This window comes from Durio zibethinus, chromosome 6 (genome assembly GCF_047325235.1).
Source record: "Durio zibethinus cultivar Kanyao isolate XHJ-2024 chromosome 6, ASM4732523v1, whole genome shotgun sequence".
Classification (NCBI taxonomy): Eukaryota; Viridiplantae; Streptophyta; class Magnoliopsida; order Malvales; family Malvaceae; genus Durio; species Durio zibethinus.
The window spans coordinates 27,646,929-27,669,999 of NC_143167.1; the positions used below are offsets into that span (position 1 = coordinate 27,646,929).

The window sequence follows — 23,071 nt, forward strand, 5'->3', positions numbered from 1 at the left end:
AAATTTGTTCGAGAAAATGTAAAGAAAGATTTTTCCTTTGATGGAGCTTTTTGTGGCGTTTACGTCAAGCTGTGATAATCTTAAAGACATTACAATTATCATACAAAAAGCAATGCCCAAAAAAAAAAAAAAAAACAGAAAACGTTGGCCTGTTTACTTTTCTTCTAAATTCTCGCTGCGACACATTATCCCATTTTCTCTTGAAAACATTGTCTTTTTTGGTTTTCCCGGATATTTTACATACCTCATTCGTGAGAATTCATTTCCCAGATAAGTCTCCTGCTTTGATTTTTCTTTATTTTTGCTTTTCCATGAAGGGCTTATCTTTTTAGCTCAAGTTGAAGGATTGTGGATTGTTTTGTTTCTCTCTGAATTGGGATTGTTAATTCTTTGTGAAGGGGTGACAGCCCCTGGTTTGGTGGGCGTAAAGATAATATTTTTCTTTTTGTATTTTCATTTTCTGGTAATTTATGTCATGTGTATGTTGGTGTGGTAAGGGAAAATCCCATTATACCTTGGAGAAATTTAAGTTCTTGGAATTGATTTGGTAGGTTGATACCCAAAATTGGAGGTTTTGTTTGGAATTGGTATCTAGGTTTTGATGGCTTTAGGTGCCTAAGAGTTTTTGTTTTGGTGTGCTTGTCTTAACTGGTATATTTGAGTTGGTTTGTGGATCTTTGTTCGTATTAAAATTTGTGAAAAGTTAATGATTTAAGGTGCTTTGGCAATTACTTTTGGCTTTGGTGGAAATTGTATGTGGTTTTTTCGCTGTTGGGGGTGGATTTTTGACTTGTGTGAGAAGTTAGTTCAAGAGGGTAGTACTTTTTTTTCTTGCTGTATTTCAGTTGATTTGTTTGTGGGATTTCTAGTTTAAGTCAAGTCATATAGTTGGTGGGTGGTAGTATTTTAGGTTGGGGTTTTTTTGTAGTGACAAATTGTTGGGTTTGCAATGGGGAAGCATGGTGGAAAGAATAAGAAGCAATCAGGACAAGCAGGTGATAGTAATGTGAAGCAAGGCAAAGTTGGAGATAATAGTTCAAAAGCGTATGATGAGGACACGGCAGTATTCATTGCCATGTCTCAAGAATTGAAGGAAGAGGGGAACAAGCTGTTTCAGAAGAGGGACCATGAAGGGGCAATGTTGAAATATGAGAAGGCCCTCAAACTGCTTCCAAAGAATCACATCGATGTATGCCATCTTAGGAGTAATATGGCTGCTTGTTTTATGCAGATGGGATTGAGTGAGTACCCCAGGGCAATACACGAGTGTAATTTGGCACTAGAGGTATCACCCAAGTATGGTAAAGCACTCCTAAAGAGAGCAAGGTGTTACGAGGCTTTGAATAGGTTGGAATTAGCTTTCAAAGATGTTAATACAGTTCTGAACATGGAGCCAAATAATATCATGGCATTAGAGATTTCAGAAAGGGTAAGAAGTACTCTTGAGATGAAACGGTTACGGGTGAATGATACTGTGATTGAATTGCCACCAGAATACGTTGAGCCTCCAAGTGCTTCACAAATTCCAAAAGTTGTCAAAGAGAAAACCAAGAAGAAGAACAAGAAGAAGATCAATAAAGCTGAAGATAGCAAGGCTGTGGACCAAATTGAGGAGAAGAAAGTTGATGAAAACATGGGTGAAAGGAAGGCTGAGGATAAATTGGTTGTGGATGAGAAAATCGGCAGTAAAACGGAACAAGAACCAAAGAAGACTGTGAAGTTGATTTTCGGTGAAGATATAAGATGGGCTCAGTTGCCACATAATTGCAGCCTTCTGAAACTAAGGGAAGTTATTCATGATAGATTTCCTAGTTCAAGAGCAGTTCTTATCAAATATAGAGATGAGGAAGGTGATCTAGTCACTATCACCAGTGATGAAGAATTGAGATTGGCTGAAATATCAGCAGAATCACAGGGTTCTGTGAGGCTTTATGTTGTAGAAGTCAATTCTGAGCAGGATCCTTTCTTTGAGAGATTTAAGCGCGAGGAAGTTCCCAATCTTGACATAAAACAAGGTAAGGCAGCTGAAAATGGGGATGCCAGAAAAGTTGTGGAAGCAGGAAAGGGTTCATGTTGCATTGATGACTGGATAATTGAGTTTGCCCAACTGTTTAAGAACTATGTTGGCTTTGATTCAGATTCATACTTGAATCTTCATGAACTTAGTATGAAGGAATATTCTGAGGCCATGGAGGACACAGTTACAAGTGAAGAGGCCCAGGACCTTTTTGACAGGGCAGCTGAGAAATTCCAAGAGATGACAGCATTAGCATTGTTCAACTGGGGAAATGTTCACATGTCCAGGGCAAGGAAGAGGGTGTACTTCACCGAAGATGGCTTGAGAGAATCCATACTTGAGCAGATCAAAACTACCTATGATTGGGCACAATTAGAATATACCAAAGCAGGTAAGAGATATGAGGAAGCACTGAGAATCAAACCAGATTTCTACGAAGCTCTTCTAGCTCTAGGGCAACAACAATTTGAGCAGGCAAAACTTTCTTGGTATTATGCAGTTGGCAACAATGTTGATCTGGAAACTTGGTCTTCTGAGAAGGTCCTGCACCTTTATAACAATGCTGAGGAAAATATGGACAGGGGCATGCAGATGTGGGAGGAGTTACAGGGACTACGACTGCGTGAGCTTTCCAAATCAAACAAGGAAGAAAACCAGTCCCAAAATATGGGATTGAATGGTTTATTCAAAGATATATCAGCAGATGAAGTTGCGGAGCAGGCTATCAACATGAGTGCTCAGATAAACCTTTTATGGGGTACCATACTTTATGAACGTTCACTCATGGAATTCAAACTAGGGCTACCTCTCTGGCAAGAATGTTTGGAGGTAGCTGTTGAGAAGTTTGAACACGCTGGAGCTTCTCCCACAGATATAGCTGTTATGATAAAGAACCATTGTTCAAATAACAACGCACTGGAAGGTAACATATACTTGGAAGTACACAACTTTGCATCAGCAACTAACATCAGCATAAACCTTAGAAGCGTAACTTATCTTTTGTCATTGCAGGTTTAGGGTTTAAGATTGACGAGATAATACAGGCATGGAACGAGATGTATGAAGCTAAAAAGTGGCAGAGCAAGATTCCCTCATTCCGACTACAACCATTACTTCGACGGCGAGTTTCAAAAATTTATCATGCATTGGAGCATGCATGAGTTGCATGTTGTTTTGAGTGGGATTTCCAGGAAAACTGGTGGTCGAAACGCATTCCTAAGTGCTCAATATTATTTGTAGTGGGATACAAAGTCCTGCATTTTTAGTTAGGTAAGCTGATTGATTCTTTAGTATAAATTGCAATTTACTGTGATAGAATTGCAATTCATATGACGCAATTGGCCTCTGAAAAATATGCATGAAGATTTGTTGCTCTAATTTCGACTTCAAAGTTGAAGCCTACAATCTGAAATTTTTTACTTCAAATAAGTTTTCTAAAATTTTTTGCTTTGACCCTTAAAATTAAAATTATAGCTGAAAGACCTGTTACTGCTGCACCTCCCCTTCTTTCTTGCTTTTTTTTGGACAAGTCCCTTGCTTTTCTTGACTAAGTTGCGATATGTACATTTTGTTCACAAGTTTTCTGCATGTTGTAGCCCTAAATTTCAAATTACCAATTCACTTTCACTTGTATGTGACTTTCAATGACGTGTATTTAGCTCCCTTACCATGTTCTCAGAACATAGTATGCGGTTTATTTTAAGCATTCATTGCCAGGAATAACACTGGATTGTCTGTTCTGCAGGTTTTCTTGCAATTTTCCTTTAGATCAAGCTTTAGCCTTAAACTTCAAGATTGAAAGGAGAGAATGTTGTAGTTCTTAAACTTGTCTGATTCCTTTTATCAAGAAACATGTTCAATTTTACCAATAGATGTTTGGGGATGACTTGAAGTAGCAGCAGGGATTTCATTTTTTATTGGTTTCTGCTTTCGCTTTCATCAGCTTCCCCACCAAAGAAGCAGAATATACGCGCCGAATTCTTCATTTAGTTGCAATAAGTTATAGATTGCTTACCTGATTGATTTATTATGTTTCTCATTCTGATTTCTAGCTTTGGTGTTTTTAATAAGAAATTTAGAAGACAGATTTTTGTATCTGATTGAACATAGGCTACTAAATGTGATTGAGGATTGCAGATTTATTTTCAGCTTTTGCTTCCATTTTATCAAACACCTGAACATGTTGCTCTGTTTGCACTTGTGATCAAGACCATGCTCCGACACAAGTTACCCAGATTGAGCGAAATCTCCTAGTTAAACCTCCTCCCCTCTTGTTTTTGCCTTTAGTTTTGATTCTCCAGATGAAAAATTGGAAGACAATATGCCGAAAATAGTTTGAGTAAACATGAAGTTTATATGTACAAATTTTTTATTTGGTTTTGAAACAGAAAGTGCCATATTCAGCAGCCGAACGTATATACTGTCGCCTTACATTGACTGTCCATGTAATTGGCACAATTACCTTGACCACATCAGAAAGGCAGCCGTTCACGTTTTAATATACATTTATTGAATTGTAGAGAGAGCTATATTCAGCTGATAGCAGTTATTTACAGCATATGTTACAATAGGCCCGGCATTATTGGGGTCGAAAGCTGACAAGATTGGGAAGGGTGGTTTAACTGAAGCTTCTTAATTTCAGAGGCAGTTACTTACGGGATAGGAAGCATAAATTGTCACGCCCCGAATCGAAGCATAACACGATCATATTATCTTGAAGTAAAATCTCAAAGTAATACGAAGCCTAATCCATAATCATTGAACAACTCTCAAATATAAAATGTTTTCATTAAGTAACATAACTAGATAACAAGTCTCCAAAGGTTTAAAGTAAAGTATTACAACTAAAATAAACAATACTTCATAAAATTCTATATTTCTAAGTAGTTCTCCAATGCTCGGTTCTTCTAGCTTTTCTCAAGCTAATCATACTTATCATTCATAACATCTGTAAAAAAAAAAGAAAATAAGGAATGAGCAAACCACAGCTCAGTAAGTAAAGGCTCACACACCTTACCGGATCCAACATCATTTCATACATGTCATATAGATCATTCAAAACATTCGTCAAATCAAAATGTCAAAACATCTCAATATCATCGTTTTGTCAAACATTTCATAAATTCATAAATCATTGTAAAATATGTTACTATTCAAATATCGTAGTCAAACCAAATCATGGATCAATCATTAAAAATCATCATAAATCATCATCATCATTCAAATCGTTAGCTACGGTCACTGCTATAACCCGTGACATTGACCGTATCGACGATTTCATTCTCATGATCATTGCTAACTATTATAACCCGTTAGCTAGGGCTTACGCTAACTACTATTACCCGTTAGCCAGGGTCGTATGATCATGTCTTTGCTAACTACTATTACCCGTTAGCCAGGGTCGTAGAACTAGTTCTGGTGTCGATGATCCCACTTCCCAGGGATGTAAAAACGTAGCCATCATAAAATCATTCTTTAAACATAAATCATTCTCTCATTTCATTCATAAGCATGATCCATCATTTACATAGCGAAAACACAAAATAATCATATGCTTGATCCCATTTTCATATATCAAAAATAAGGAAATAAAACATTCATTCATTTAGAAACATATATATATACATAGATTTGAAAACAAGCAAAGTGTGTGAGATTCTACTTACTTTCTTCTGATTCCACCACCTAATTTTTCTCCTTCAAAATTTAGTGGCCTATTCAAGATAATTCCAACATAACAATAATTAATCAACCCATTTGAGGCCACTTATACCAAAACAATTAAGTTAAACAAGTAATAACTCGAGTAATTAATTCTGGCAGTCTGCGCTACTTTCACTAAAACGACCATAACTCAAGATATCCAATTCAGAATTAAAACCTTATTAATGCGTTAGAAACTAGACTTGACAAGCTTTCTAACCATATATGGCTCATCTCGTGATTCTTTGTGGATTAATTATAACAATTTTTGTAATCCACGTCATATGCTGCTGTCAGACAGCCTGTATACCTTTTCATAAAAAAAATACGTATTTATTCATAGTTAACTCCAAATTCAATTCCGCTTATCTCATTGGAAAGTAGACTCAATAAACTTTCTAAACGTATATAGCTTAATCTGTAAATCCTTGTATAAAAATTAAGGAAAATTTCGTAATTCTCCCTTACTGCTGCTACTAGGCAACCTGCACCTCCTTAGGTAAAAATTGGATAACTCTTTATAGGGAACTCGAATTCGACTCCTGTTTGTTTCATTAGAAAGTAAATTCAACATGTTTTTCAACCATATATAGTAATCATAGTAGTATTTAACCCTTTAATACAGGACTTAACCTTAATTCAACACTACAAACACATGATTCATATCAGGATTTATACGAAACAAAGATTTTCCTTTCTATTCCCATCAAATTTCTGTTTCAACAATAAATTCACATTACCAACTTTCTCAACACTTAACTTGACTCTAATTAAAGTCTAAATCATCTGCCCAAAGAGGGATAATGGAAACCCTAAAATTTTAGGGTTTCTCGATTATAATTTACACTTTAAGACTTAACCATTAATACTCCAAAAATTGAAAAAGATTATTTACTCATATTATAATTTACACTTTAAGACTTAACCATCAATACTCCAAAAATTGAAAAAGATTATTTACTCACCTCTAATAGATAATTTCTCCTTGTAGATTTGTTTTTCCCTTCACTTGGAATCCTTCAATTGATCTATTCTGTATAAGAAACATATGAGAAATAAGTTTCTGTTTTTATTATGACTAATCGTCGACTGAAAACTGAAAAGTTAACTCTATTAATAAAGAAATTTGGGTTATTTATCAATAAGTCCTCTGCACTTCTCATTCTTTATTAAAGAGTCCCCCACTTATAAAAATATTTAAAAAAATCTCTTTTTTTTTTTTGGGGTATTACATAAATTCTTTAGAGGTTTTAAATATGGCAAACCGTCATTGGTTATGTGAGAGAATTCAAAATATTTAATGACACCAATGCAGTCAGTCATGCATTTAAACCAGAAAATGAAAAATCCATGATTACAATATCTCGGTGAGTTCATCAGAACACAACAAATGGAAGCTACGGACTAGAATTTGTCACTTTCAGGAGCCACTATTAGCAGGCCACAAATAAGCTCTCAATTCGCCAGTTTTCCTGACTAACCATTCATCTTGTATACTGGACCAACTAGTCATACATGACCAAGTTACTCGACTGCAGAAAAGAGACAGCAAATCACTAGTCCTTCTGCAGAATGGCAAGTGGGACTATTGCCTGATGAGATAATCAGACACTTGAGATAGAACTAGCTGTCTCATATACACCTCTGTATCATTTTCTATAAAAGCATGGCAAGGTTTGTTCTATTCAAGAATAATCGCACTAACAATTGCCAACAATAGAAGAAAAATGCTAAACAAACACCATAAATAAAGAGCAATTGAAGCAAAACATACCTGAAATCAGCTCCAAGGATTTGTTTGTGAGGTTGCAGTTTTGTGAAAGGTTCAACAGAGTTAAAGAGGCAAGATCTTCGATATTTTTCACCTCAGCATCAGTTAAAACCCCTCCACATGTTTCAAGGGATTGGAGGTTCTTGAAGCCTGTTTGACATGAAAAAAGGTTTAACACAAAAATAGAACATGCAAAACAATATTTGTGAGAAAAGTTTACATTGAAATTGAGATTTTTCAGAACTTAACACTAGGCCTATTGATAAAAACCATAAGAACTTTCAAATAAACATGATCCTAGAAGTTCTCACAAGGCTACTGGTTATCCTACCATTGGAGATATACACCTCAATAGATCAACTAAAGGGACCTTATATTTCTCAAAGTTACCCATGAACAAGGTATAAAAGAAAGCAATAGAAAATTACCACTAATATTCTTGAGCCCAATTTCTGAAATGTTTTCACAAAGGTCAAAAGTTAAGGCTGAGCACTCTTTTAGGAGACCTACCCGACCCTACCCGGTATCTGTCACATCAGAACCAGAAAGATCAACAGAAAGTAATGATGTCCCTTGTGAAGAGATGACATCCATCCAACTAGCCTACACTCCAGGTTATTCACCCAACCAAACATACTGTCAACACAAGACGCAAATCCGGTAAATATATCTCTTATGAAGGCATAAAAAATTTTTAAAACGTGCACCATGTTTAACCATTCAAGGAAAACTTACCTCATGAGCACAATCGCGCAACTTCTGAAGAAAAACATCAGTAAGAAGATGGTATAAAACCAACTTGTTAAAAATGTGCTGACTTATACCCTTTGGCAGCGTTGCAAATGAACCATATTGGTTGATGCCCTGTGAGATTTAACAGCATATAATTTCAGAAAAAACCTAAACAATCCTCTAAGAAACATGCCAATGTGATAGACATACTTTGCATATTTTATCGATGCATAATTCCATCAGAGATGGGTAAATGGCCACTCCAGGTTGGTGAACTACCATAGGCTGTGAAAAGGAGGTTACAAGCCACTTTGAGCTACCACTCTTCCCATACCTTCCAGACACCCCTCTTTCCATTCCATCTTTGACGACCTGTTGATCTCTCTTCCTTGAACACATTGCTCCCAATTGACTGACAGTCGAATAAATTATCAATTAATATAATGAAGCAAGAAGAGCAACCAATTTATTTCCCATTTTAGAACCATAAAACATGGTATGAAGTCTAAACTCTGCTTCACCCTCCAACACGACTGGACAGAAGCAACAGCATTACAGAGTTAGCTCTTTAAAGAGTACTATAATTGCAAAACCAAGAGGCTAACAAAAAATCACCATCTATCATTCTATCACTGAAATTATATAGAACTCGTATACATCAATGCTAGCGGTATTCATCTCAAGCATCATGAGCATGCAAAACTCTTATTAGCCTCAAAAGGTTTTAGGTAAGCATAATCAGATTCACCGATTAATCAATTCCAAAATCGGAGCCATTGAAAGCATCAGTAACAGAGAAGCTTCAGAAATCAAGCTTAGAATAGTTTTTTTTTTTTTTGGCCAAAAGCTTAGAATAGTTTAGTGAAAACTTCATCCAGAAGCATTAATTAGAATAAATCCAGTAACCCCAAAAAGAAACAGAGCTTCAGAAACAAAACATTCACAGTTAAGTAAGGTGGATCTAATACTTAACTTGCATCCCAAACAAACCAACATGTAAAAATTTATAAAAAGAAAAAAAAAAAGGCAAAAAGAAGAAGAAACAGACGAAACATTCAAAGCCCCATTTAAAGGATAACGCATAAACCTCCCACATTAAACCACAAAACATTAGTAAATACATTATAATATTAAAAAAATCATATGAAACGATGATCAGAATTTCATTTTCATTTTTCTTTTCTAAGGAATCAAATAAAGAGAGGACAAGAAAAAGCTTTTTGACTTGATTTTTATTTTGCTTGTACTTGAAGGGTGTCCTAACTCTTAATCATGTCTCCTTTCCGAAGAAGAAAATCACAATCTATCGATTTAATTACTCCATCCGTCCTTATTTATTTGTATTATATTATTTTTTACGAAATTAAAAAAAAATAACTTTAATATATTTAATATTAAAATTTAAAAAAATTATCAAATTAAAATTTTATGATTTTTAATATCAAAAAATTAAAAAAAATAAAAATTTTAAATGTTCAAAAAAAATATGATACAATTTTGAAATACCTCAATATATATATATATATATATATATATAAAGAAAGTAAGACAAAAAAAGTAATTTATAATCAATTGTTATCCATGGGAGCTATTTACATTGTGCAATTAAACGCCAAACGGACTCCAAATCTAACAACAGATGCTAGAAACAATTCAAAAATGAGACAAGTTGGAAGAATGGCGCACCCATATCCTTGGAACAAGAAAGGGGTGGGGAGCAACCAATAGATCAACAAAACCTGAAATCGGATGTATCCTTACAATAGAATGCACATCAGTCTCAACATGTGCGGGACATGAATATCACGAGGTCGTGACAGAACAGGCACTACTTCGTCCAAGACCACGACCCAACCCCAACGGCAGCACGCTCTCAGTTTTTGACTCACTATGGTTGCCATGGCTGCAGTGGGAAGAATGAACGTCGCCATGATATGCATTGGTGTTGCCAGAATTGACATTTATAGCAATATGGCCATTTCTGTTCGCCAGACTATGCAAATCACCATTTTGCAAATTTGTATCCCTCGGCATTTGTATCATCCCAATTCCTTCAGAATGTGCTAAATCTTCAATAACCTCCAGGTCTTCATTGTAACCGTTGATCAGGAAATCTGCACAGTTCTTCTGGCATCCATGATCATATGGGTTTCTAAATCGACCACCAGCACTCCTTAGGTAGCTGAAGCGCATGATATTTGCCATTTCATTTGTTTTTATATTGCAAGATATCTGCAGCAAGAAAAGAAGAAAATGAGTCTGTGGGGAAAAAAATTGAGTACTTGCTCTGAGTTTCTGAAATCATTAATGTTCTATACAAATGAGTTAGATAAGCAACATCTATGTCCTAAACTGTAAGCACCATAACGGGTGCTACAAACAACCTGGCAATTATGCCTCAAAGAAGAGAGAAGGTTGTGGTGGCATAAGAAAACCACACAAACAGGCACCCGAAACTGTGCAAAAATGTGTAAAGACAAAGTCCAAAAAAATGGTGAGGCAAGGAAAATATCAAATGCATAAGGCAATACATTGCAGTCGGCTTACTTTAACCCTAATCTAACCCTTCAGTGGACATGCCTTAATTGTAAATATCATTGCTGCAATGATAAGTGGTGGCTGTGAAACTCAAATATAGTTGGCATAGAGAAGCCAGAAGTTCATTTTAAACAATCTCTCAAAGAGTTATAATCCATAATCACTAAAAAACTATAGATTAAGATATATGATGAAGCAGCTGAAATTAGCCTTCATGACGACACCAGACCTAATCTAGTTTAGGATGATAAATTTACCCCAAAAACTCAAAAGCGCATCAGACTAGAGCAAAAAGTAAGAGCATTTGTGAAGCACACATTTTTCTTTTCTATTGTGGCCCGGATCACAACCATAAAAGTTAATTACAAAAATGAAAAAAGACAACTACAGATCACAAAATCTCAAGCCATACCTGAGAAGCCTGTACAACAGTTGACATGGCCACAGCAGAGAAGAGGAAAAAATCCACAATAAAAAATGATATAGCACCAATATGATGAGTACCAGCATTGTTCATCCATGGTAAAAATGAAGATGGAGCCACTTGATCCGTTTAGATTCCTGTATATGACAAGAACACATTTGTAGGACACTCAAAGTGGAAAAAAATTTGCTAATCTAACTTTGGCAAATAGTTTGAACTTGGAACTGATTAAAAGACATACTTGTCATAGCAACTCCACCAGTAATCAACATCGCTGAAAGTTCTAAAACAAGGAAACGAAAAAAATGCCATTTGTTTTTCTGCATCACAAGATACTGAAATGAAATTAATCAACAGATACCATGACTACTCGTAGTCATCAAATAATTAAGTATTATTCACTTTCCACATAGGAAATTGATCTACAGACATAATTATAACTGACAAGCAATCACACAGCATCCATATTTGTCTATATTTTCAAAGAGCAAAGTCATGTATAAGAGCATTCAACTCCCTTAATTTGAATGTCTAACATTATGTTAAACGTGCAACAAATGAAACATTAAAATAATAATAACAGAGGGGAAAAAAAAAAAAAAAACCTCATCAGCAGCCACCTTGCTAACACAATTTGATACCCAAGGGCAATGATGGTCAAATTGTTCAACACAACAATCACAAGCGGAGCAATGTTTTGCATGGAGAGGTCTGACAATCTAATGATGTTATAAAATAACATAGCAAAACAATCAGAATAATGGAAATTATTAAATGAGTAACATATAGGAAATAAAGGCTAGATTAGACGAGCACCTTGCATGTTGCACAAAGCTGAGATCAATTTCCAGATAATTATTTATCTCAATCTTCAATAAGTGTTCCTAGCAGCACAAACAGGATAAATATGTCAAATAGTGAGAAACTACATCAATCATTTAAAAATATATATATGCAGGATTTGAATAAACAAAATATATAGGACTAACAAGAAGTAAATTTCAGGAAGACAAAATATTAAAAAAATAAAACAAAAACCAGTTAGGCTTTATAAGGAAAAACTGAACGTACATCATCTTTCATAGTTTGAGGATCAAGGACATTCATCCTGATGTAACCAGGATCCTTGCTGCAAAGAAATTTAAAATGAAAAACAACTATGTAAGTACACTCTTCAATGAATCTGATTACTAGCAACTACATGCAAAAAAAGAATGACAAAATCTGGAATGATATAAACCCAGCCTGCTTCTCTTACAGAGAATTACCTGACTAAATCTGGAAAAAACAGAAAAAGCATGACAATGTGCTTCAATTTTGATAATGTATCTTGTATCACCTTATAGATTCATAGAAACTGCCCTTGTAAATCTTTGAGTACATGTCAATATGCCATCTCCTGAAGACTATAATAACTCAGTGCCACTGTAAACCACCCCATTCCCACCCCTTCAAAAGAAGATTCCCCTCCTTCCAACATAAATAAACATGAGAAAACATCAAGTGTCTAATTGCTACATACTTGAAACTAATCTCATGAAAAAACAAACACCAAAGGTACCAAAGACCAATGTCATATATCTGTCCTGAAAATTGTTATTGAAAACTAAAAAAAGGAAACTAATCAAATGTTACAAACATCCCTTCATTTCGACTCCAGCCATACAATGATTCTAAAAACAACAGTCTCCAGTGCCAGCCGCTATATTCTGAAATTCTCCCAAGGGGAAAAAATTGGGCCTACAAACTAATAAACAGACAGCTAGGCAGTATCTAAAACAAATGCATTCAGTGCCATAACAACCTAACAGACTTTTTGAAAACAAATAAGTCCATGTCAAAGAATATACCTGCTACATCTATAAAACATAACCAAACCAGCAGATGCTAGGAAACCACCCAACCATGCCAGAAGGCCAAACCTAGCTGTCAACTTTGGCAGATTTGATGCTGCAATAAATGTCCAAAGCTACAAATACTTAGGTAATAAAGAGACAGAGATAGGTACCGTCTTGATATATGGAAAAATTAACTTCCATGAAGAGATCAAGAGACACCCATTATGACAGACTGAGTATAGGTCACCAATAGTAGCAAGATAATGCACCAAAGAACAGGTGCAAGTCTTAACTTTGAAAGTCTTCCAAGACGGTAGTTCCCATCACATCGTTTTTCGAGCAACCTTCTAGCATTTCCCTGCAAAATTGGGACTATAAGAAACATAAATAGATGGGAGTATAACTCAGCTGATTTCTAAGCACATCATATTAACAATTAAAAGAGAACAACAGCTGGGAGACAAATTAAGCTGCGTATAGGGAAATTTTACAGCTTTTTAGGAGACAATTAAAAAGACCAATCAAAATCAATTATAATTAAATCGAAAATATTTCTAATGGTGAAATCATCAAAATTTCAAACGCGCAATCATGTTGCCCCTATACAAGGTAAAAGGTTGGGCCATCCAACAATAAAAATACTAGTTACTTGAGAACTCCCGGCTTCATAAACCCAAATTGAGAATAAACATAGGGAAAAATATTTGAGTTTGTTAATGCATAAGGCATCAACCATTTCAAGATGTTCCCGTAAAATTAAAATGGATAAAAAAATACATTTTGGACTTTCATGTAAGGTTTGTGAAGTATATTTTATTTGTATTCTTATCAGTAATTAACCCAACAATCTTTATGTGGAGCAGAAGAGGAAGCAAGAAATGCCTTTCATTCAGCCCAAGGCACTCATCAGTCATCACCAACAATAAAGAAGTTGAACCGTGTAAGATTGAAAACAAAACAAATAAACATATAAAGAACTATTCACAAAAGAATAATCATTAACCAAGTTAAAACCTTATGGAACCTACAAGGAAAAAAGCAACTTGTCTGTGATTTTTATCAGAAGCAAGCTGCGCGGGTGTAAGGTCACCATTGTCGGTGACCATCAAGTCCTCCTTTCCAGCCTGTACTAAGACTGTGCAAGCTTCTAGATTACCCCTAATAGCCGCCCAATTGAAAGGAGTGTGACCTGATGTAAAGATGAAACATGGTTAACCGACCAAACTTACGCATGCAATCAAATATTTCACAAGTACAAATGTTTACACTAGATTAACCAGATGAAATTCCCTAGAAATGGCACTTTAAATTTGAGATTCAGAAAATTATCCTCTTTGTCCTGACGTCCTCTATATGCATCTAGAAATATAAGAAGACATATGCAGTCAGCAAAACCTTTATAAGCAGCCCTAGTGTTGTCCATATTGAATGAAAGTTAGAATAAAGAGAACAGACTTGAACTTGTAAACTTCGATACACAATCAAGCAATTTGTGGGGAAAACAAATAAACTAATCAGAATATGTAAGCAAATTAGTTAAATTTAATAAAATAACTCAAAGAGAGATTTCACAATAGGAAGTTGTACACAAATCTAAAAACTCTATTAAATTTTCAGAATGAAAACAACTTCAATAAAAATTACACAAGTAGGTTAAATTCTGATCATTAAATTGTAAATCCAGATTTACAAAAGTCAAGCACTTTGCAGGAGCTTATTACTATCATCACTAGGCATCAGAACATCATGGATTGAAAACTGTTTTGTAATCACAAATACTGGGTGTTTCAAAAAGTAGTCTTACTCACCACCAAATGCATCAAACAATAATATTTCCAGCTCAAAGAAAATAAGTTCCTCCTTTAGTTAAAAATAAATTTGAAGTACCAAAGAAATTGAAGGAAGATAACAAAGCGATGCTAATGCTATACAAAGAAAATAATCAACCCTCACAAATATGAACAAAAACTGCAGATATTTAGATACAAAAGAAATCAGTACACCAAAGTCCTTATCTTAGACCATTCAAGTAAATAAGAGTAAGGTGTATGTAGAACTCCTCGTATACCAGTGCAAAGGGCTTCGCCCATCATTATCAGGAACATCAGGGTCAGCATTCCATTTTGAAACAACATGATAGAGAAAAGCAGTCTGACCATATTGGGCAGCAACATATGTTAGCTGTATCAAATTACAAAAAACTGAGTATGGATCCATCTGGAGGTTGAAATAAAAGGAAGAAATACATCAATTATCATACCTCAATTAAATTATAAAACACAAACTGTAAGCATAAAGCTGGAACATTAAATTAAGAAGTAGAAACCCACCCTCATGTTCTAGAGTTCTAGACAATTAAAATTTCCAAAAAACGGAAAAATAAAAACTGTGTCAGCAACAGCAGCTAAAAACAACTACATAAAATTGCATCTTATTAAAATGATACCAGAAGGGAAAACAGATAAGAAAAGGGGACAAGAAAAGGGAAAATATGAGGGGGAATTAATTAGTGTGCCAGAGTAAACAAGGCTGTCTTTCAGGTCCTAGACAAGTAGGAGAATACGGGAATGAATATCATCTCCAGCTACATAGATAGCCTTAACTAAAATGCATAACAAAAACATATCTTAAGCCTTAAAATATCAATATGATCTACTAGTTTTATGGAAACCATATATTGATGAGTTCTAACGCTCCTCAAATATATATATATATATATATATATATATATATATAAAATATACGATGCCTATCCAGATATAAACCAACTTCAAGAAGAGAAGAATGTATAAAACAGCTAGCGTAGCATTGATTAAACATTAACTTACATCACTGATCACTTCTCCAAATCCATATTGAGGGAAACCATACTAATTTCTTGAATAAGAAAGAATATAGTACAAGGCACCACATTGAAGACAAACTAACCTGGTAGCCATAGATGTCAGCAGTATCCACACGAGCACCCTCTTGGAGTAAAACCTCAGCAACTTGTATTACACCACAGACCGCACTCCAGTGCAAGGCCGTCTGCCCATTGTGATCCGCCGCATGTATATCTCCACCAAGCTAGCAAAGCAAGAAAACCCAAAAACTACTCAGTTAAACCGAATTCAATCGAATGAAAATTTCAAGACCAGCATGTCAGAACTAAACGTTTAAAATCCAAACAACTCCCAAAATATTACCAAAACTAAAAAACATGTATTTCCAAAATCCGGTTAAGTAAACCCGTTAAAACCCAATTCAATGAACCTTTAGGTGGCGTTTGGTTGGGAATCCACAATTTTTTTCTTAGAGTTTTGATGATAGGTATTTGATTTTCACGTTTAACTCATGTAATTAGATTAAAGGAAAAGTGACATATTACTAACACTACCCACCTTTCTGCTGTAAGAAAGTTAAACTTATTTTCAAATTTAATTTGAATAAAAAATTATAAAATAATAATTATTTTTTATAAAAATATCTTTGAATTTTTGTATGAAATTTTTTTTTTATTTTGTAATTAAGGTATTTGACATAAAAAAAAATATTTTAAATAATCATTTTTTTGTTTTTACAAATGAAATATTTAAAATATTTTTATACAAAAAATGTATTAAATATTTTTTTTTATATTTTAAAGTTTAAGGTTAATATTTTTATAAAAAAATCATTTAAAATATTTTTGTACAAAAAAAATTTTAAATAACCTTTTTATATTTTTATAAAAAAGTTTTGTAAAAAAACAGCTTAAATAATTATTTTATATTTTTATAAATAAATTATTTAAAATATTGTTGTACAAAAAATATCATAAATAATTTTTTTTATATTTTAAGATTTAAGATTAATATTTTTACAAAAAAAATTATGTATAAAAACGTTTTAAATAATTTTTTTATATTTTTATAAATAAATTATTTAAAGTATTTTTTATAAATAAACATCTTAAATAGTTATTTTATATTTTTATAAATAAATTATTTAAAACGTTTTTAAACAAAAAATACTTTAAATAATTATTTTATATTTTAAAATTTATGATTAATATTTTTATAAAAAAATTATTTAAGGTTTCTTGTATAAAAACACCTAAAGAGTAATTTTGAAAAAAAAAATTATATAAATGATAATCTATTTAAAAAAACTGAAAAAAGCTTCACCAAAATCTTAAAGCAAAAAATTTCATGTTTAGATATTGAGAGAAACTTATGGACGGTTCGGAAAAAACAAAGAAAGGAAAAGAAGAGGATGGAGTACAGAGATGGGAGATGAAGATGAAGACTGATGGTGAGTTTTGACACTGACTTCTAGATCGCCTGCTGCTTTATCACCTCAAACGTCCATCTTTGTTTCAGTTTCTTCCACTATCTTCCTCCACCATGGCACACGTCTTTCTACTGATTTTTTGTTTTTCAAAATTTTATTATTGAATAAAATTTCCTTTACTATCTTTGTTAAAATATTATCATTTCTAATTTTTTCAAGCTGAGCTTTTTCTTTTGTTTTGATTTTTGTAGTAGGCAACCAGTCCAATGCAGGTGCAAAATTTTCTTTTATCGGCAAGCCTACTTTCGGTTGATTGCACACGATATATCTCTTATTTCCTTTTTTTTTTTTTTTAATCTTGAAATTCCTATCTTATTTACTTATTCTTTGTGATTCGTTTAATAATTTATTTGCTAGCTTTTATCGATTATGTCATAAATAGTTGTAATTTTAGATGGTAAACACTTGATTTAAAATTGACCTATTGAAAGAAGGTAAAATTAGCATCAAGTCGAATTCAGGACGAATTTTATTCATCTCGAATCTAATTCGATTTTATATGTTATCAAACTCGAATTCGATCTTATCTGATTTTTTTTTGTTTTTTCATGTTCAAATCCAATTTCGATTCGATATTATATAAACCGCACTCGATCCGATCCGAACCGAAATTAATAAAATATTTTTTAAAATATAAAATATTATTTTTTAAATATAAATATTTAAAAATATTATTATATAAATATATAAAGATAAAAATTAATTAATTAAAAATAATTTTTTATATAATATCGGGTCGAATCAGTTTACCTAAAATTTGAATCCGATTATTTTTCATAATCTTATCCCACCTGACTTAATTCAAAACTCGAATTTTGAAAAAAAAAATCGATCCCTTAAGATCGAATCGAAACTCATTAAGGGTAGATTAAATTGTTGAACCCAAAAAAAAAAGATAATACTTGGGAAAGTAGTGGAAGGTAAGAATTAGTCTCTCAAAATTTGTTGATACAGAGTCTGTTTAATTATTGTTCATGTATAATTTTCAATTGATATGTAGACATAACAAATGTTTAATGCATTGGACAATTGATAATTTAAAAAAGAAAGCAGGATTTTTTCGCACTTGAAAAAATGTGCAATGCTTTGATCTGGTGGTACGAATTCTAATTTTTCAAACAATTACAACCTTTTGAAATTTGAAACGATGGTGATAAGAATTTATCATTCTTTATAAGAAATTAAAAAAAAAAAAGAAAAAGCAATGTGTTTCAACAAGTAGTTGGCCCATAGGCCTTGCTTTAAGCCTAATTGTCGTGCACTTGTCATATATTTAAAAAATAATTTTGAATCTTATATCAAATATAATAGGAGGGTCACTGAAAGTATAAAAGGATTCACATTAATTTTATCTTGTGAGATATTTTTTGTAAGATAAAATTGTAAGATCAGAAGATTAGAACGAATAATACCTCACAATGATATAAACCGTAATAGCTAAATTAATTTGAGACACCGAATGAATGAATGTTCGGATCCAAAAATATCGTGAATTTAAAACTTAAGTCTCAATCTGTAATATACTTGCCTAGCTGCAAATTCCTCACTTACATTGATGTACTTTAATTAATTTCATAGAGAAGAATAATAAAAGACTATTACATGCTTATGTATTATAAATTACTAGGAGTACGAGATCACCTCTCGCAAAAGATTGCTAGGAATCAGTGTATGATGGAAGAAATTCTACTCTAAGAATAAAGACCTAAAAAATTGAATTACAAGGAAAGCCTTCCAATCCAATTTAATGAACAAAAATCTAATTAAAGTTGTTTTAGTTTAAAACTTATTGATTGTTAAATTCCCTTTTTGAAAACAATAAAGAAGAAATGTTGTCTGCATTGGAAAGCCAATTTTTTATCATTAGTATGGTGACACATTTATAATCTTGACTTAGAATTGGATTGAGCCAACAAATTATATTTATTGGTAACAACTTTTATGCTATTTAATATTTTTAATCACATTTTTATTATTAATTTTAATCTTTATATACTTAATTATTCATAAACTTTTTGTTATATGTAATTTAATTGAGTTGTCAACTAAAATTCAAGGATTAAATGTTCACTCAACAAGAATCAAAGGGGGGGGGGGGGGGCTCTTTTGTTGTTTTACATGTTAGATACTTTTTAAGCTTTCAGTCTTTTTTAATAAATTAATTGTTTAATTTAACTATATAAAATTTAAATAATAAATAATATTGTTTTAGTTATTAAATATTATGAATATTTTTAACAATAACTGATGATATTTTAAATATTTAAAAATATTAATATATATGTTAGTATTTTTTTAAGTATTTAAAATTTTAAAATTGTAAAATTAAATATTATTATTAAAATATTAATATTTTTATATTTTAATAATAAATAAAATTCAAAATTTAATAATGTAATATTTAAATATTTATATTATACTACTATTTAAAAAACAATAAAATAAAATAAAAAAGTATTTTTATTGAATCATTCAAATAATAAAAAATCTAATGTTTTCAAATATCAATATGGGCCGATTTTCTGAACACAAACGGAGCTTAAAAGTAGGCTTAGCCATTGAAGGTAACAGCTGGACACAAGCCCACTATAAAACCAACTTGGGCTTCTAATCCCATTAATTACAGTGGGCTCCACCAATGAATCTTCCCCAGTCACACACACAAATCAGAAACCTGATTGGACAATTTCACCAAGTTATAGTGGACCCAGTAGCACGTGATTTTCTCCCCCCCCCCAAAATTTGACGAGAAAATTGTTCTGACACTGGATCCAAAGCGTTGAGTCAAAAAAATATTTTAAATATATGCTGTATAAATACACTCACAAGAAAAGTCAATTTCACCCCAGAAAATTTTAAACTGTTATTTCCAAACCCATTTCTCCTCTTTCCACTACACTATACCACTTTTCATCCAATAATTTCCGTTCATTTTTCTTGGAAGTCACAAAAATCAACGTTAGGTAATGTTAATTTTGTCACCCAAAAACCCTAATCCGGACCAACCCCTAGGGTTTACCCTAACCGGACCTAGACCCTGAAACCACTCTGTTCTCAGGTCTTTCTCTTTCTCTCTCTATCATTACTATTTTTTCAAAGTCTTTTGCTCTTTATTAACTGATTTTTATTTTTTTTCTTTAGAAAGTGTAATTTCTTTAGCGTAGTTAAGGCAGCAATGGAGGTCGCTAGTTTCAGCCCAGTTAAAAAGAGCATCTTGGTATGCTCTGTATTGGAAGCTTTGGTGACTGAGACTTTGTTTCTCGCTGGAAAGTCTCTTGCTTGCTTTCTCATGCTGGTATATTTGCTTTCTCCTTTGTAAAGGCTTTTTTTTGTTTGTTTGAAAGTTGTTTTGCTTGTTTCATATGCTGTGTTCTATTTTTTTGGGTTTCAAAAACATTATATTTATTTATTTATAAGGTTTTGCTTCTTGTATTGTGTTCTCCCCCCCCCCCCCCTTTTTCTTTACTGAATTTTGGTGGTTGACCCTCTCTTGTCTTCGTCGAGGTTCTATGAGCTGCTAAAATGTTAAAATTGTTACCTTTTCTGTTATGAATTTGTACATTGGTTGTTGTTGTTAAGGGCAAGCTTTGCTTTTGGTTATTGAAATTGTGTGGACTTACTCTTGGGGGTCATAAGTTTCCTCTTATTAAGATTCAAGAATTGGCGTTTGTGGAGGACTTCTACTGGTTCACCTTTTTTTTTTTTGGCTTTTTACTTGAATTTATTATGTTTAAGTAGCTTTTTGTTGTCTAAAACTTGTACTTACATGAAATGGGATAGGAGTAATTGGGATTTTTTTCCATAATAAGTTTAGCTTAAGTTTTGGTATGATAATTAATATGATTAGAATCTTCTTGCCACTAGAATTTAATATGCCGTTTGTTGTAATGTTGTCTGCAATTGAACAATGTCATCTTCTTTTCTAATGTATGCTGATGGCTACAGATTCTTTACATTGCTGCCTTACAGGCCCTACAACGTTTGGTTTTTAGTTAGATTCAGCATAAAATACCAAAATCCTTCTATAATACTTTTTTTGGTATCTGACCATGAATGGTCATTCCCCTGGACCTTCTAGTGCTTGGGATATTTTCCGTCTGTTACTGTGCATCCCAATACATTAACATTTCTATTGAGTTTCAATGTGTAATTCCAATTATCAAGAAACTTTGGTCTTAGAACATTTGGGCACAAGATTGTCTAAGATTGCATTCTATTGTCATTTATTACAGAACTATGAATTTGGGGGCCCTGGGTCAAAATTTTTGCTGCTGTTTTTTTTAGACATGAAATTTGTGTCTAGTTTGCCTTTTTAGCTTATATGGCACCAAATTGATATTTGAGGATTTTTTTTTTCAGGGTCTTGATTTGTGGCATCAGGGTTATTTGCTGACTTAATTTGCAAAGTCTCCATTTATCTGTGTTTGATGAAATAATTATTTTAATCATTTGAAATAAATTTTTAACATGTCAATATGTAAAAAGGTTGGCTTGCAAATAAGCATTATACTGAGTTGGTAACTGTTGCTTCTCCCTGCATGCAGCATTATCTATAGTCCACTTTTCCTTTTACTTACTTCTCTGAGCTTAATTATTTTCAGGTGTTAATATTCATGATATGTTGGACTTGAATTGATGAGGGAAACTTATTATTGTTGCTCTGTAACATTGTTAAATGCACATATAAGCATGTTGCCTTTGGGAAGCTTACATCATTTACTTGTTTGTTGTATTTATTTTGCTTAAGATCCTTCCTGACATGATTTAAGATTGTTGTTGCAGACAGGATCAGTGCTGAATAATATGAATGCATCACTTAATTTGACTGCAGTGGATCACAGGTAATGAAATTCATTTTCATTTTCATCTTGATATACCGTATCAATGATTGGTAAGAGGAAATCTGACAGGTTGGTGAGGTTGAATTCTTTTTCAGGTTTCCATTTGATGAACTTCTAAAAATGGAACATCCTGGTCCAGAAAACAAAGATGCCAGTGATACAGAGGATGATGACGAAGATGAAGAGGAGGATAACGCAGATGATCAAGATGATGATGCAGCTGATGAGGATTTCTCAGCTGAAGAAGGTGAGGAAGCGGATCCCAAGGATGACCCTGAGGCCAATGGGGATGGAGGGAGTGATGAAGAGGATGATGATGAGGATGATGATGATGGGGACGAAGATGATGAGGAGGAGGAGGATGAAGAAGAGGAGGACGAAGAAGATGAGGATGATGAGGTTCCTCAGCCACCTGCTAAGAAGAGGAAGTGAAACTAATCATATAGGCCTTTAGATTGTTTGTTTGCAATAGAATAGAAGATTTGGCATCCTTTGTTCTGAATGAACCTTATTTCTGGTATTTGTCGTGCACTTATGTTACCGGTGGTTATGATACAAATTATTGCACCGTTAATCAACGGTCATTCCTTTTTGTTCCGTAGAACTTGGCATTGCTAATTGCATCAAATATCAGGATTGTTTAATTACGTCTTGGGCTTTTGTTCAGTAGAACTGTAAAGTAGAAACCGAAGTTTATTCAATTATGTCAAATTAGAGATTAACACGGGACTAAAATGTTGCGGCTGGATGTAACTTGCTGACCTTGCAGGGTATCGGGCTTTCCCAAAAGGCTAGAACCTGAGGTTTCCATATCTTGAGATTAAGTCATTCTAAGCCTCCTGGCCACACAAAATCTGACGTACGAAGGTATTGTTCCAAGCAATTGGAACAAAA

The 23,071-nt window shown here is 33.2% G+C and overlaps 5 protein-coding genes across 15 annotated transcripts; 2 read left to right on the plus strand and 3 right to left on the minus strand.

Annotated features, from left to right (window-relative positions):
* The first annotated feature begins 25 nt into the window (after window positions 1-25).
* Window positions 26-4,164, plus strand: LOC111284994 (protein PHOX1-like). Of its 2 annotated transcripts, XM_022874190.2 has the most exons (4): window positions 108-2,408; window positions 2,517-2,939; window positions 3,029-3,286; window positions 3,762-4,164. In XM_022874190.2, the coding sequence occupies exons 1-3, from the start codon at window positions 950-952 to the stop codon at window positions 3,175-3,177; spliced, it is 2,031 nt and encodes a 676-aa protein (XP_022729925.1). In that variant the 5' UTR covers window positions 108-949; the 3' UTR covers window positions 3,178-3,286; window positions 3,762-4,164. The 2 variants fall into 2 exon arrangements, with proteins under 2 accessions (XP_089618644.1, XP_022729925.1); XM_089762518.1 differs by having other exon boundaries at window positions 26-2,939.
* Window positions 4,165-4,194: 30 nt separating this feature from the next.
* LOC111284406 (uncharacterized) lies at window positions 4,195-9,507 on the minus strand. 9 transcript variants are annotated; one of them, XM_089762527.1, is made up of 7 exons: window positions 8,433-9,504; window positions 8,226-8,354; window positions 7,919-8,017; window positions 7,494-7,640; window positions 6,685-6,752; window positions 5,683-5,730; window positions 4,195-4,964 (listed from the first exon to the last, which is right to left on the minus strand). In XM_089762527.1, the coding sequence occupies exons 1-3, from the start codon at window positions 8,619-8,621 to the stop codon at window positions 7,997-7,999; spliced, it is 339 nt and encodes a 112-aa protein (XP_089618653.1). In that variant the 5' UTR covers window positions 8,622-9,504; the 3' UTR covers window positions 4,195-4,964; window positions 5,683-5,730; window positions 6,685-6,752; window positions 7,494-7,640; window positions 7,919-7,996. The 9 variants fall into 9 exon arrangements, with proteins under 9 accessions (XP_089618653.1, XP_089618652.1, XP_089618646.1 ...); XM_089762526.1 differs by having other exon boundaries at window positions 7,919-8,126; XM_089762520.1 differs by lacking the exon at window positions 7,919-8,017 and having other exon boundaries at window positions 6,685-6,747; window positions 8,433-9,506.
* Window positions 9,508-10,025: 518 nt separating this feature from the next.
* LOC149518527 (protein S-acyltransferase 24-like) lies at window positions 10,026-11,277 on the minus strand. The gene is made up of 3 exons (XM_089761586.1): window positions 11,173-11,277; window positions 10,607-10,678; window positions 10,026-10,454 (listed from the first exon to the last, which is right to left on the minus strand). Exons 1-3 carry the CDS (start codon window positions 11,275-11,277, stop codon window positions 10,026-10,028), a joined length of 606 nt encoding a protein of 201 aa, XP_089617712.1.
* Window positions 11,180-16,165, minus strand: LOC111284407 (uncharacterized). The gene is made up of 11 exons (XM_089761587.1): window positions 16,160-16,165; window positions 15,951-16,091; window positions 15,091-15,203; window positions 13,316-13,380; window positions 13,035-13,134; window positions 12,524-12,583; window positions 12,256-12,313; window positions 12,001-12,068; window positions 11,790-11,903; window positions 11,426-11,504; window positions 11,180-11,321 (listed from the first exon to the last, which is right to left on the minus strand). Exons 1-10 carry the CDS (start codon window positions 16,163-16,165, stop codon window positions 11,468-11,470), a joined length of 762 nt encoding a protein of 253 aa, XP_089617713.1. The 3' UTR covers window positions 11,180-11,321; window positions 11,426-11,467.
* Window positions 16,166-20,239: 4,074 nt separating this feature from the next.
* On the plus strand, window positions 20,240-22,824 carry LOC111286232 (uncharacterized). 2 transcript variants are annotated; one of them, XM_022876104.2, is made up of 4 exons: window positions 20,240-20,394; window positions 20,478-20,631; window positions 22,119-22,177; window positions 22,273-22,824. In XM_022876104.2, the coding sequence occupies exons 2-4, from the start codon at window positions 20,512-20,514 to the stop codon at window positions 22,607-22,609; spliced, it is 516 nt and encodes a 171-aa protein (XP_022731839.1). In that variant the 5' UTR covers window positions 20,240-20,394; window positions 20,478-20,511; the 3' UTR covers window positions 22,610-22,824. The 2 variants fall into 2 exon arrangements, with proteins under 2 accessions (XP_022731839.1, XP_022731840.1); XM_022876105.2 differs by lacking the exon at window positions 20,240-20,394 and having other exon boundaries at window positions 20,415-20,631.
* The last annotated feature ends 247 nt before the right edge of the window (window positions 22,825-23,071 follow it).